This window comes from Mytilus californianus, unplaced genomic scaffold, assembly GCF_021869535.1.
Source record: "Mytilus californianus isolate M0D057914Y unplaced genomic scaffold, xbMytCali1.0.p SCAF_4, whole genome shotgun sequence".
Taxonomy (NCBI): Eukaryota; Metazoa; Mollusca; class Bivalvia; order Mytilida; family Mytilidae; genus Mytilus; species Mytilus californianus.
The window spans coordinates 77,922,821-77,938,038 of NW_026262690.1; the positions used below are offsets into that span (position 1 = coordinate 77,922,821).

Here is a 15,218-nt window from a genome sequence, read left to right on the forward strand (position 1 = left end):
ATTGTTAACCATATTATCCTCTATTATCATTCATATCCATAATTTTTATTTTTAATTTAATTGTAAATAGGTTTTTACTACATATTTCTATGTGGAATAAAAAAAAAATTCAGCAATGAAAAATGTTTATATTCAGATAAATTACATGTTAAATAAGCTTACATTGTAACATGATGTGTATCTATTCCATTCCTGTACTGCTGGAAAGAACTTAGTATCTTGGGTAGTAGTCTTAATGAAACAACAACAGACCTGAAAATGAAATATATATTTCTATAAATCGATATTCAGATGAAAAGTTGATTTTATTATTCGAAAAACACTGCCAAATGGATGCCTGTTTAAATTTTAGCATTTTTTTTTTGCATTGATAGCAGATCTCTCGTACTCTCCATAAATGTCTAGTCTAGATTCAGTCCAAATAGAGATTTACATGGTATAACCCTTTTATAATTTTGAAAACTACATGTTAATTTCATGTGCATCTTTTTGTTTTATTGTGTTATGCAAGTGCTTACCCATTGACCTCCTTATTTTAACTTTTCAAATATCGGAAATGAATCCTTTTACCCATGACAAATCAAAGAAAAATGATAAGGTGTCAGATAATTTCCTGATAGAATATACCTCTGTGTAAATTCAATTCTTAAATAGTTTCCAAGAATGAATGAAGCGAGTTGTTGAAATTTTTCAACACTTATAAAAAATATAACTACCTATGGTTACATAGAACATTCTGACTCAACTAACTGAACCTAAATTTAGTTGTTAAGTTATTCTGTTTGTAACCATTTAGTATTTTGACACTGATCCTAGGCAGGCCTTTAAAACTTCATCTTAATTCTTTAGTCAATGGGATTACTTATCTCTTTTGAACAATATTCTAGAAACAATCCTCTTTTTATCAATCTTATTCTATCAATGGGCATAATTACCTATGGTGAGCAAGGTTCCCCCCAACCAATGGGCATAACTTACCTATGGTGAGCAAGGTTCCCCTCAATCAATGGGCATAACTTACCTATGGCGAGCAAGATTCCCTCTATCAATGGGCATAACTTACCTATGGTGAGCAAGGTTTTCCTCAATCAATGGGCATAACTTACCTATGGTGAGTAAGGTTTTCCTCAATCAATGGGCATAACTTACCTATGGTGAGCAAGATTCTCCACACAAGCCTCTATAAATTTCATCTTGATTCTCCTGTCAGTGGAATAACATACTAGTGTACATAAAGCTTTCTCTGCTTCACTGGCTAGTCCTTCTGGTAGTGATGGCTGTCGAAAAATTTGAAGAAATTATAGTAATGTTTTGTTTCAAAAACTTACATAATCATACTTTTTATTTTTGTCCATGAATTACAGCTTAACCAAACACCTGTTAGCAAATCTTCAAACTGGTCATTTCTATTTTAGGGTTTTTCCAGAAAAAAATGTATGCAAGGTTGGACACCACATAATATTTTCTCTGTTGGTAAAAGGGGTGGATGCAAATAAATTCTGTTATTAGTGAGGTGGGGTATAAAAATGGTGTTTTCTAACCTCCTCCCCCTGCAAACATTTTTTTCCTGGAATAGCCCTTATCAATAAAATGCTTTGCTGAGCGCAGCCTGATACAACCGCAGAAGTCGAACCCTGAACAGTTTGGGCAAATTTGGACACAATATTCAAGCTTGATACTGTCTGAATTTGGATTGTGATCAAATTTTTGACATAATATAGGTTTCTGACACAAAATAAATGTGGTCAAAGATCTTACAAATCTATTGCGCAATACTGTGCAATTGAAGATTTCTTCTTGAAACTTTTCAAAAATTCGAAATTTGAAAAATTTTGAAAAAAAATATGAATCCCTTAAAAAAATTGGAAAAAAAAATCCCCCCCCCCCCCCCCAACTTTTTGAAACCCCCCTTGGAGCAATAACCCCAAAAACTCAATCCCAGCCTTTCCTTTGTAGTATGTAAACTTGTGGTACAATGTCAGAGAGATCCATACACTTACACACAAGTTATTGTCTGGAAACTAGAAAAATGCTTGTTTTTGGCCCCTTTTTGGCCCTTAATTCCTAAACTGATGGCCCCATAACCCCTAAAATGAATCCCAACCTTCTACTTGTGGTATTAAACATTGTGGTACAATTTCAGAGCAATCGAAATACCTATACACAAGTTATTATCCTGAAACTAGAAAAATGCTTGTTTTGGGCCCCTTTTGGGCCCCTAATTCCTAAACTGTTGGGACCATCATCCCCAAAATCAATTCCAACCTTCCTTTTGTGGTATTGAACCCTCTTAAAAAATTTCATTGAGATCCATTCACTTAAACTAAAGTTATTGTCCGGAAACCAATGTGTCTTCGGACGACGACGCAGACGATGACAACATCATACCATTATATGATCCCAAAAATTGTTTGCGGTCGTATAAAAACTACATATATTTCAAAAACACAACAGGGATTTTAAAAATATACAGAGAAACTATGGTAAATTAAAGGTAATCACATGTAGCAATCTGTTTCACCTAAGCAATTTTGATTTGAATACCATAGAAATGTTTAGCTCTTTGTAAAATTTTAATTAACTGACCAGTTATCAAAAAAAAAACATGAATGAATAAGAACAATATAGAGTGTCACATGGCATATTGAAAGCTGTATGGTGACCTCATGATGCATATTTTGTTTAAATTATGTCTTTGGGTTGCTGCGTCATTGACATTTACCACCAAAACACTTTTTATCAATATTGAGACTTACAGCTGTTTCTTCTTGCACCAAATCCCATAATAAAGTATTGCCTTTTTGACAGACAGTATCAAAGTTAAACTCTGTATAGGGTGCCTCCTTAGGCTGTGGTCTACTGTGTACTGGACCTATAAAAGGCACAGCATATATGTTATTTTCTACATGAAAATCTTCCACAATGCATATTTGATTCAAATATAACATACATACAACATGTATATATCATTCCGGTCAAGTTATCTTATCTTTCTATTATTCTTATAGCAACATGACTTTTTATTGATATGTCTAAAACAGTTTGTTTAAATGGTAATTGCACACAAATAAAGGAAAAAGGTTTTTCAATAACACATTACAACCAATGCCCAGCCATTAAACTGAACTCACAAATGTCAAATTAAACATTCTGTCAAGCATTTATGTATGAGTCATGTATCTCTTGTTAATATTTCCATCCAAATATATATCTTGATCTTTCACATCATAAGAACATCAGTTTAGCATTAACTTACCATGTGGTAGATGGGTATGGTACATAGAGGCCAGATTTGATAAATGCTGCTGCATTTGATGAGGATTGAACTGTCTTTGAGCATTAATTTGAGCTAATTCTTCATCACTGATGAAATCCTCTCCTTCGAAATCAGCCATGTTTTTCTCTGACTTATTACTGATCCTGGAACTATGACAACTGCCCTCCACTTCCTCACCACTGGTTGTTCCTTCCTTGGTTGTATGACTATAAAATAAGATTACAATGTCAAAACAAGAATGTGTCCATAGTACACAGATGCACCATTCGCACTATCATTTTCTATGTTCAGTGGACAGTGAAATTGGGGTCAAAACTCTAATTTGGCAAAATTAGAAAGATCATATCACGTTTCAAGTTGATTGGACTTCAACTTCATCAAAAACTACCTTGACCAAAAACTTTAACCAGAAGCGGGACAGATGGACTAATGGATGGACGAACGAACGGACGAACGAACGAACGAACGGAAGCACAGACCGAAAAAAACATAATGCCCCTCTACTATCTTAGGTGGGGCATAAAAATGTCTGTCTCATATGTAAAAGTATTTATTGGATCACTTCTAAATGAAGGATTTGAACCTATCTATTTAATTGTCCCTAAATTAGTGTTTAAACACAAAAAGTGACCAATTAAATACTATTCAAAATTCTTTACTACTGAGGACATATATTTTTTACAGGATAATATAGAAGAAAACACATTTGCAAGCCAAACCAGACTTGGGATGGTCTGTCATTCACCAGTGCTGTTTAAATCCAAAAAAGGTTTTTTGTATGCAATTTTCATATCTAATATGATATTTAAATAAGGAGATTTGCATTCATCATTTATCATCAATACAAGCCTATACTTGATAATTAACCTATATGAATTATTTTTTTTTTTTTTTTGTAATTTTAAAGAACAAACCCAGGTTCCGCATGGTGTCTCTTTTTCTTAGTACACTGTGCATGGATCTGTTCTACAAATTCAGAGACATCATAGATTTCTGTTTCTACAGCAGGATTCAATTCTCCTTGTTCTTCTGATGTTGTTGGTTGGTCATTAGGTGGAGCTTCAGTTTCCTTTATATAAATTAATCTTACTTATATTTACATTCAACTCTTACATGTCTTATTGGTGTAATCAATAGTCCACAAGTTTTTTTTATGATATTTTAGCCAGTTCAAGCTCTTAGCTGTATGCTTCTCAATCAATTTATGTATTTAATGTTCAAGTTCACTCAGGAGGTCAGAAAAGACATAGTTTCAACAAGTTAATTAATATCTTTTCAAGAATACATTTTTGTGATGCAATTGCCAGCTATGCCATTTTAAATATTCAAGAAAACAACTTTATCATTTTCTAAAATTTTAATTTGAATAAACCAATGAGTGAAATATAAATATTGCCATTATAAATTTTCAGAAAACTTTGGTTAAAAGTTTTAAAAAATAAACAACATACCTGATCATCCATTTTTTCTTCCTTTTCTTCCTCTTTCTCTGCTTCATCTGATTTCTTCTCTTTATCATCACTGCTTTCCTCTGTCTTAAGCTTTGATTGGACTTTTTTCTCTGGAGTTTTGGGAGTTTTTGTGGTCTCCTGTTTTTTGAGAGCCTGTCTATGGGCTGCCTCTAACATCTGCTTCTGCTGTTGATGATGATGTTTTCGTAATAAATGTTCTGCCATTTGATATGTCATTTTGCCTTGCTGTAGTGCCTCTTCATCAAAATCTGAACTTTCTTCACTCGTGTGGTGACAAGGGTGTCTGGTATGCACAAGTCTTGCCTCTTTCAACAGTTCCTCATCCTCTGAATCGATATATTCAGATTCTTCCTCCTCTTCCTCTTCCTCTGATGTATCTACAGTATGACCATCCTGATAGTGCCTCCGTAATATTGCTCGTTGTTGAGCAATTAGTAGTCTATGTTGATGACACTGTCCAGAAATTACCTCAGTCTCATCTTCAACTTCTTCCTCGCTGGACTCGCTTGCCTCCACCTCACTCTCGCTACCCTCACTATGTCCATGAGGAACTTGTCTTGAATGATGCATACATTCATGGTCCTCTTCACTTTCCTCACTGTGACCTTCACATTCCTCTTCTGATTCAGCACCAGAACAGCATACATGTTTTGGTATTCTATTACGGTTGCCTAGGTTACGATGTCTGTTTCTCCGTCTATGTCTCTGCTGTGCCATTTTTATTAACTGAAATTTAAAGTTATATATCCCTTAAAGATACAATTTAAAAAAAATATTTTTGATTTTTGAGATTATTTTGCCATAATAATCTTTTTTGCATTTACGGATTGCATATCCATTCTGACAATTAATTTTCAATCATGCCCCAAATATACATACTTTAGCTTTCCAAATTTTGACATCATGCATACAAGATGGTTGTTGGAGAAACATGTGTTCTACACATCAAAAGTACATACATCTTTTAACTTGTATTAGAAATGAATACAATGATCAACTCATTCAAATGTGTTAAAACTAGATAAGCATAAAATAAAAACAAAAATCAAGACAGCCTTGTCAAATTCAAAACAAACAAATTGTAAATAGAAAAATACAAGTAAAGTTATTTTAGAAATCATTTTGTTCATTTATTATTGCAACTGTTGATAAATGGAATAAAATGTGAGATCAATTATTGCAATTTCAGGAAATGCTCCATACTAATAATGCATTTAAAATCTAAAATGTGCGTTTTTACTCGTCACAATTTTAGTTATCATAAAAACTGCAAAATATTTTTTGAATTTAAAGTATAAGAGGATAATTGCATTTATATCTAACAGTAGCCAATTAATGTTTTGTCCCAGAAAACTAATGGTGTGTAAACTATTAAAGTTTGTGGAGTTGTTACCTTTTCTTTCTCTCCTTCGTCCGATACTTGTATACTTTCCTCACTGCTTGCTTCATGTTTTGTCTCTTTACCTGAAAAATAATGAAGCGAACTAATATCTACTTTCTTCTCTTATTTACAAATTCAATTCACAAAATGCTCATGTTTTCTATAGCAGAATGGCGTTCAACTTTCATTCTATCAAAAATCATTGTTTAAACAATTCATAAATAAATTACTTTTCCAAATTTTTCAATATTATAAAGTCACTTCCACTCTCCTGATTAAAATTATCTGTGAAAATTGATATAAAAACTTGAATGAATTATTTCTTTTCTTAAAAAAAAACTTACTTGTGTTTCCATCCTCCTCAGTTTGCATGGCTGGGTATTGAGTCTGTGTCGGCTGTAATGTTGTTCCACAATGATTCCCAGCACAAGTACTCCATACACACTTAATAAGAGCTGAAGCTACATATAAAGTCTGCAAAGAATAATTAAAACTAATTATATTTTTAGTAAAATTTTATTATAACTGCAAAAGATGCGGTGATGTTAACTTTAAATGATTTAAAAATCAAAACTGTTTATGAAAGATAAAAATAAAATGGTAATTTTGACATTGAAATGATTGTACATGTATATTTAAACCTGAAACCATAAACAGGCAAAGAAATGACTTCTTATTTTGAACTTTGAATTTTCATAAAAGAACCACTGAAAGATAGTAATTTTATTTTGTTTTCAAAAAAATTTCAACAACACAATCAAATAAATGAAACCTTTGACAAATGGTGTTATGTTGTACATTTAAAAGAATAAATAAATAACACTGGTGGTAGTGTACAGGATGAATATGAACAAATATTTAACTGTAAACAATATTATGCTACCCATGTTATTACATGTAGTCATATATTCAAAAGTTATAAGGTGTCATTATATAAATCTTTCTATGTTGTAATGTTACACTTCTATTTCAGGTTAGGGTGAAGGTTGGCACCTGTTAAAACGTTTAAACCTGCTGCATTTGTTTGCACCTGTCCTAAGTCAGGAACCTGTTTCAGTGGTTGTCGTTTGTTGATGTGGTTCTTAAGTGTTTGTCGTTTTTTATATAGATAAGACCGTTGGTTTTCCTGTTTGAATCGTTTTACACTTGTCATTTTGGGGCCCTTTATAGCTTTCTGTTTGGTGTGAGCCAAGGCTGTGTGTTGAAGGCCGTACTTTGACCTATAATTGTTTACTTTTTACACATTGTGACTTGGATGGAGAGTTGTCTCATTGGCACTCATACCCTATCTTCTTATATCTAAGTACTTACAGACTCTGTATGAGCTGTTTGATCTAATGAAGAAACCAGTTTTAGGAGATGTTGGACTGGTTGCAGTTCTAGATTTTTAATCAATGGAATCAGGATGTCATATACCTGTTTGCTGCAGTGCTTCAACTGTAAGATAACAAAATTCGTAAGGGTTCCGCGGAACCCAGTGTCTCGCCTACTTTTGCTGTTAATCACAGGCTCAACAAAAATGAGGAAAAAAATTAATAAAAATATTCCTCTCTATACTATCTTTTGATTGTAAGTAGCTTCTGTCCAAGTTTGGTAAAAATCCAGGATAGTTTATGAATCTAATAAATGTTTTAAAAACTTAAACTGCAGACTGTATGTAATGTTAACTGGAAGAAAATCTAAGTCCATTTATAAGTAAAATACGGAAAAAATGGAACAAAATTTTAACAAAATTTCCTTCTAGATACTAGCTTTGTATCATAAACAAGCTTCTGTCCAAGTTTGGTACAAATCCAGAATAGTTAAAGAAAGTTGTTAAAATTTTAAAACTTTAACCACAGAGTGAATGTAATGTTAACTGGCAGAAAAACTAAGTCCATTTATAAGTAAAATACGGAAAAAATGGATTTTTTTTTTTACAAAATTTACTACTGGATACTATCTAATGATCATAAACAAGCTTCTTTCCAAGTTTGGTAGAAATCCAGGATAGTTTAGGAAAGTTATTAAAATTTCAAAAACTTTAACCACAGAGTGAATGTAATGTTTCCTGGCAGAAAAACTAAGTCCATTTATAAGTAAAATACGGAAAAAATGGAATTTTTTTTTTACAAAATTTACTTTTGAATATTATCTTATGATCATAAACAAGCTTCTGTCCAAGTTTGGTAGACATCCAGGATAGTTTAAGAAAGTTATTAAAATTTCAAAAACTTTAACCACAGAGTGAATATTTGTGGACGCCGCCGCCGACACCGACGGAATGTAGGATCGCTATGTCTCGCTTTTTCGACAAAAGTCGAAGGCTCGACAAAAAATGTGTCCATAGTACACGGATGCCCCACTCGCGCTATCATTTTCTATGTTCAGTGGACCGTGAAATTGGGGTCAAAACTCTAATTTGGCATTAAAATTAGAAAGATCATATCATAGGGAACATGTGTACTAAGTTTCAAGTTGATTGGACTTCAACTTCATCAAAAACTACCTTGACCAAAAACTTTAACCTGAAGAGGGACAGACGGACAAACGGACGGACGAACAAACGAATGCACAGACCAGAAAACATAATGCCCCTCTACTATCGTAGGTTGGGCATAAAAAACAAAGTAAATTGTGTTTCATTGTATAAATTATTTGAATTAAACTGTACATCAATTTCCAGTAAAGTTAATGATAAATAAATGAGCATTTTGTTTTCAAGACAACTTGCTTATCTGCTAACAACCTGTGCACACATCACTTTTAAATTCAATCATTCATTCACTTCAACAATTCCAAGACAAAATGGAAGGCATCCTGATTTTTAATGAATTATAAACAGCTTTGTATTGCCTTTTCATGTTATTCTTGGTATTAAGCATATTCATTAAAATCATCATGAAACTACATATAGTTGACATTTATTTGCTGGAATTGAGTGTCTTCTTTTATTGCCACTTAGTTTCAAAATTTATGAACCCATAACTGTCTTCTTTAATTGCAACTTAGTTTCAAAATTTAAGAATATATCTCTAATTCATGTTAGAAACTTACCTGACTTGCAGCCCAGATACAATCTATATGTTCATTGGTTATCTTATTTTCCATAGCTAGTAAATTCAAAATCATCTGACTTTGCTTGATAAGCTAGAATAGGAAAAAAATCAAAATGATTCATTAACTACTTGTATATGCCAGAGTACCCGTCTAAACTAAATTCAATTAATGTCATGAAGTTTTGTTTAATTCGTCATCTTTGCAGGTAGACATCCCATTGATAATTCATCATCTAAAATATTATCATGTAAGAATTTATGTTTGCAAACTCAAAATTTTGATGTTTGTGAATTAATATTGGCCTGTTTATATTTCTGACATAAAAGACAAGCGAAAGCATTTGAATGGTTATTGAAATTTGGGAGTTTGATTAACCATGATTTCTATGACAGTTGGTACTCTCCAAATAAAACTACTTGGACCATTAACAACTTCTCTCAAATCTGATATTAAATCATACAAGTTTGAAAATAAGGGATTTAACTACAAAATCTTTAATTGATCCAATCATTAACAAAACATATCTTTCATTTCAATAGGCATTTTCCCTTTCAACTCCAGATCAACAGCGTCCCTTATATTTCATTCATAAGGATTGAGATGACCAGTTTTGGTTCCCAGTTAATGCATCAGGTACTTACCTCTACATGTAAATTTGGCCCAAATATATGTTCTATTATTTTGTTGTCTATCAACCACTGGGCTAACTGATGGCCAACTCTGAAAAAATATCATCCATTTAAATAGACACAAAAACATGTGTCAATCAACTAGTTCAAGAAATAACATGGTTATATACACTGCAAATATATATCATCACTTTAATAATAAATGTGGTACTTAGCTGAGTCTTTTTAAAAAGGACTTTCTAACATTACATTTTAAGGAAAAATAAAGTCCTGTATATGAATGCATTTAGGGTAAAGGCAATCAAGTAAGGGAAAACCTACCATTACAAGCTGTAATATAATAAATCTTGCCCAATCAAATTATATAAACCCAAAACTTTAAAATAAGCGGTACTTAGTACAGAAATTTTGTATAAGTTTGCATATTACAATTGAACAGCTTGAACAATTATCCTTTATTTCCTTTTGTATTCTCACCTTTCAGCATCCAACAGTGTCTCATTATTACAACTCTCATTATACAGGTTTATCTGACTCTAAAAATTAAAAAAAAAGGGAGTTTTAGAATTCATCACATCCTAATAAAAGTAGTTATGACGTTCAAGAAAAGTCACTTCTAAGAGTTTTTGTTAAAAAAAAAAAGGTTTTAGTTGTTTTTCATGTAGTTTTCAGACCCACAAAGAGCACATGCATGAAGCAACAGAATAATTAACCACAATGTTTGTCTGTATGAACAATAGAGCTCTTATAATTTTTTACTTGGTCCATGCAATCATTTTTAATTGAGTTATTAATAAATGCAATACTAATCCATTAAAAACATTGCAAACATTTCTGAAGTTTGTATTGTTTTATAGGTAAGGGGATAAAATTTGAATTTGATTAACAAAAGATAATTAATTTGTTAACAAAATGTTCAAATGGAATTTTCCTCGGTCCAAATCACTAATATCCTATGACCTACATATCTTACATTTATTTGTGCTATGCCTGCTAGTCGTATAGTCAATGTTGAACATGTGAAGTATTTGAATGCTAGGTCTAGTCCTTCTTTATCAAATGTAAAGTGTGTCTCTAAAGGCTCCTTCACTGCTGCCCACATTAAGTCTGTCATGTTACGATTACCAGCTAATCTCAAATCCTGGTCTGACAACTTACACATGTACCTGATAATAAAATACAAATATTTTCAAACTGTCTACAGGAATTATTTCCCTTGAAATGTAAGTTTAAACAGTTATTTTTCATCATAGTATATTTTGTTTATAGTTATCTATGTCTGTGTACCATGAAAATTGAAAAGCCTGTTTAATATACTACTGTATATATATATATATATATATATATATATATATATATTTATATAAGTGTTGTCAACATTTAACCGGTTAACTGTCGGAAGGACCGAATATTGAATACCAAAAACGCTAACCGGTTAATCAGACCTTTTTTTAATTTCAATAGATTTGATATAAATGTGTTATGAAATCATTAATAAATTTTGTTCAATTTTAAAATGATCGTCGTGGTAATTAGTTTGACAGATCAATTGTCCAGTATATTGATTGCTAATGTTAACCTTGAAAACATAAAATCAATTAGCACAAAGACGACTTGTCTTTCAGCTCGGGGCAAGATCTTAAGTAAACATAATTAGTATACATGTATTAGAACTGTTGTAAGCCGATTAAATTTCACGATTTACTTCATTTTTTTTGTTTTTGATTTAATAGTGCGTAGAACTACATCTTAATATACCACCTCCATCGTCCAAGGCTTTGTCATATTTTAAAAGTTGTTTCAGACCTTGTCAATTCAACGAGATCAAGAAGATTTTCATTTTCTCAATCTGAAGTTATTACAAACATAATAGTAGATAGGGTAGTGTTGGATTTATAAAAGTACAATTTCACCAGGATTGCTCAAAGCCAAGCCTTATAATGCCCATGGATAAACTTTAATTTATCGTATTATAAAAACATACATTTAAGGACATCAAATTTACCGGTTAACCGGTTAATCGGTCGAAAGTTTATCCGAATAACCGGTTAGACAAAACTGTTCGATTTGACAACACTAATCTATATATACAAAAAAGCTTTACCTTATAATTGTTGATCTAAGAGGAACAATACACTGCATGACGGTCTGTATATTCATCCACATTCGTAACTGTAAAACAGAAAGATTTGAATAAATTAAATATACGTTGGGTATGTTTAACATATTTTGCAAAACATTAATAAAAATATCATCAAAATTGAAACTCTGGATATGGAGTTGAATCTGATGTGAAATAAACTACAAAATATAGGTCAATAGACTTTCATCCTTTGATCTGAACACTATTATTAAAGATTGTTTGCATATGTGTTCCATTTAACCTGAAGCCATGGTGTATAAGTGTGGTTGAACTGTATTTCCAGTAAGTTTTCTTTCATGAGTATCAGACTATCAGTTTTTCCTAGTCTGAGCTAACCTGGTGGTATTTGCATTTGTATTTTCCTTTAAAAAGCAACCATTCATTAGCATTTAACTATTGTTTATGCAAGCTATGCATTAAAACTATTTTACCATAAATGGTGAATATCCACACAAAATGCTTGTTTATTTTTGTTTGTGAAATACTTACATTAGCTATTAATGTTATCAGTATATGAGCTACAGTAAAGGATAAAGATTCAGGGTTAGCCTTGTCAAAGCACTGCTTGAGGCCGGCAATACCATTGCTGTCTATGAAGTAACACAAATTTCTCAGCAGATAAATTGGCACTTCTGGGTCCTGTAATAATATTAATGATGATTATTTAAGCGACGGAATACAAGATTTGTTGTTTAACAACTTTCCTCAATAAATACATTGCCACTGGACAAGCAAACAACTATAAATAAATAAATACACACCTCTTAATAATGTGAAGAATGGGAAATTTTTATCACATGATTTTCTCTATCTTTCAATTCTATCAATGCATTTTTTTTAGTCCTGAATGGTAAAAGACCAACAAACATTAAAGCATTAAAATTTTACATAAATGTCTTTCCTTCTTAATTTTCAGTACTTGAATTGATTATTTTTATGAAATATTCTGTTGCCCCTCCAAAGACCACAATAGATGGACCCAGTCCTTAACAAATTTATGTCCTTTAAGATAACTCCCTTTATTTTTTTCTTGCAACATACTTCAAAATTTCTAATTATGTCTTCTTATGCTTAATACTTTTGAAACTTTGAGAATCTCTATAAAATATCTTCTGTGAATGCTTCCAAAAGAAGAGAAGGAGAAAGGAAGTGGTGGTCTAAGGGCCCTTTTCAGCCAAAAAGAATAAAGTATTTCAAAATCGAGTGATTTAAACTCAAAGATAATTGCTAAATATTTGCATAGTTTAAGCTAAAATGTCTTTGAAGTGTAATCAATATTTACAGAGATTTTATGGTCAAAAGATACCATAATTCCAATTTTTCTAAAAGAAAACTGAAAAAATCAACATATTTTCGCAAATATTTCAGTAGGAAATATTGAGCACATGCAAGTACCACATAGATGTGTTGTTTATACAGGTTTTATGGTAAATTATTCAGCTGGAACTTGCATGTCCTCTTATATTTGCAGGTCCAAAAAACTATCTCAATAAAAGAACAGAGTTCCAATGTCCCCCAGCGTTGCACATATTTTATATTTCCAAGGGGCATAACTCTTTTAAAAAAATCAATCGTCATCCATTAGAGATATTGTTTATATTAACCTATAGTATAAGTTTTATAAAAATCTGGCAAGAATTGTACCTGTGAGAGCGCTAACAAGGCCATTTTCCATAAATTTAATATTTCCAAAGGGCATAACTCATTTCAAAAAGGTCGATCGTCCACCATTACGTAACTTGTCCGAGATATTGCTGATATTAACCTATAGTATAATTTTTATAAAAATCTGGCAAGAATTGTATCCGTGAGAGCGCTTACGAGGCCATTTTCCATTAATTTAAAATTTCCAAGGGACATAACTCTTTTAAAAAAAAGTCGATCGTCCACCATTAGAGATATTGCTGATATTAACCTATAGTATAAGTTTTATAAAAATCTGGCAAGAATTGTACCTGTGAGAGCGCTAACAAGACCTGATGGACACACACATGGACGGACGCCCGGTATTTCCATGTCCCCCGCAACACGTTACGCAGGGGACAAAAATGACCATAATCTATATATTTTTATTTTACAAAATGAGTAGAAGGGCCATTTCCTGTGATGTCATAACTGCATTTATGTGATGTCATAGATTGAAATTAATGTTTATTTTTTATTTTGCATTACCTCAACCTTAAAACAGACATAAATGGCAATCTTAAATTAGAAACTTATAAATTTCAGAATTCAGTAAATAAACTCAACATAGATACCAGGATTATAATTTTGTACGCCATATAAAATATGAGGCCAAGTAAGCCCTTATCACACCCTGTCCTTTGTACTGAATCATGAAACGTTGATATTTCAGACTTTATAAGGAATTTTAAGATAAAACTGCATGATAATATTGATAAGGAAAATAATTTAACAGAAAACAGCAGCCAGGGCAAAACAAACATCATAGAAACACAATTTTTTTTCTCAATTCATATGTCAACTTGAACTCTTGAGAAAAAAATGTGAATACTATATACAAATTTTACAGTAGTTTGGGACCTTGCCCTTGATGCTCTTACTTACAGAAATCTCACAGTAGTTATTCAAAGCACTGGTTTCCTGTTGTGACAACTCCTGAAATACCCATTAAAATAAATAATAAAGCAAAATGCACAAGTGAAAATTACATGTACTATAAGACTAGAATTTTTTTTAAATATTTGACATTCAATATCTTGCAAATATAATAAGTCTCTTTCATGATGTAAAAATATTAGGAATCTGTAAATATCACTATTTCTAGTAAAATAAAATTCTAGAAACATCTATCTTCTAAACAGAAATCATTTCTTTGTAGAATTACAAGTGAATCATTTCTTATCAAAGCCAAACAACACTCAACAGAGAAAGAGGGAGAGAGATAGGAGTAAAGACAGAAAGATTTTCAAAAAGAAAATAATTATTCCTTGTAATATATAGGTAAATTGCTATAGAAAACAAATTAAAACCCTGTTGCACCCTGGACAGGTGGTTCAAAAGCCAGACCATTTGAAAAAATACATAAAAAACATACACTTTGAAGTTTCTGTCTTTAAAAATCTTTTTCTTTTTTTCACTTTGGCGTTTAATTTACAAGTATCAATCCAATATGAGAAACAAACAAAATTTTTCAAATCTTTTTAAGGAATAAAAGTATAGTATTAAGAAAGTTGCCTCTGTCAGTTTGTATTTTTAAAAAGGCCACAAATGCAGTTTTACTGTCGATGAAGAGCAGACAATGAATGCGACCATC

The 15,218-nt window shown here is 31.7% G+C and overlaps 1 protein-coding gene across 2 annotated transcripts in view; it reads right to left on the reverse strand.

The window, feature by feature from the left end:
• Positions 1-15,218, reverse strand: part of LOC127698720 (ubiquitin carboxyl-terminal hydrolase 34-like) — an 85,814-nt gene that overhangs the window by 58,371 nt on the left and 12,225 nt on the right. For both annotated transcript variants that reach the window (XM_052202341.1, XM_052202340.1), the window contains exons 4-19: positions 14,510-14,560; positions 12,431-12,580; positions 11,903-11,970; positions 10,772-10,964; positions 10,276-10,334; positions 9,811-9,889; positions 9,167-9,259; positions 7,442-7,567; positions 6,475-6,604; positions 6,143-6,213; positions 4,729-5,475; positions 4,192-4,346; positions 3,257-3,483; positions 2,757-2,872; positions 1,150-1,277; positions 163-252 (exon numbers count right to left, since the gene is read on the reverse strand). In XM_052202341.1, the coding sequence (XP_052058301.1) occupies positions 163-252; positions 1,150-1,277; positions 2,757-2,872; positions 3,257-3,483; positions 4,192-4,346; positions 4,729-5,475; positions 6,143-6,213; positions 6,475-6,604; positions 7,442-7,567; positions 9,167-9,259; positions 9,811-9,889; positions 10,276-10,334; positions 10,772-10,964; positions 11,903-11,970; positions 12,431-12,580; positions 14,510-14,560 (2,483 nt within the window). The remainder of the gene's footprint in view (positions 1-162; positions 253-1,149; positions 1,278-2,756; positions 2,873-3,256; positions 3,484-4,191; positions 4,347-4,728; positions 5,476-6,142; positions 6,214-6,474; positions 6,605-7,441; positions 7,568-9,166; positions 9,260-9,810; positions 9,890-10,275; positions 10,335-10,771; positions 10,965-11,902; positions 11,971-12,430; positions 12,581-14,509; positions 14,561-15,218) is intronic.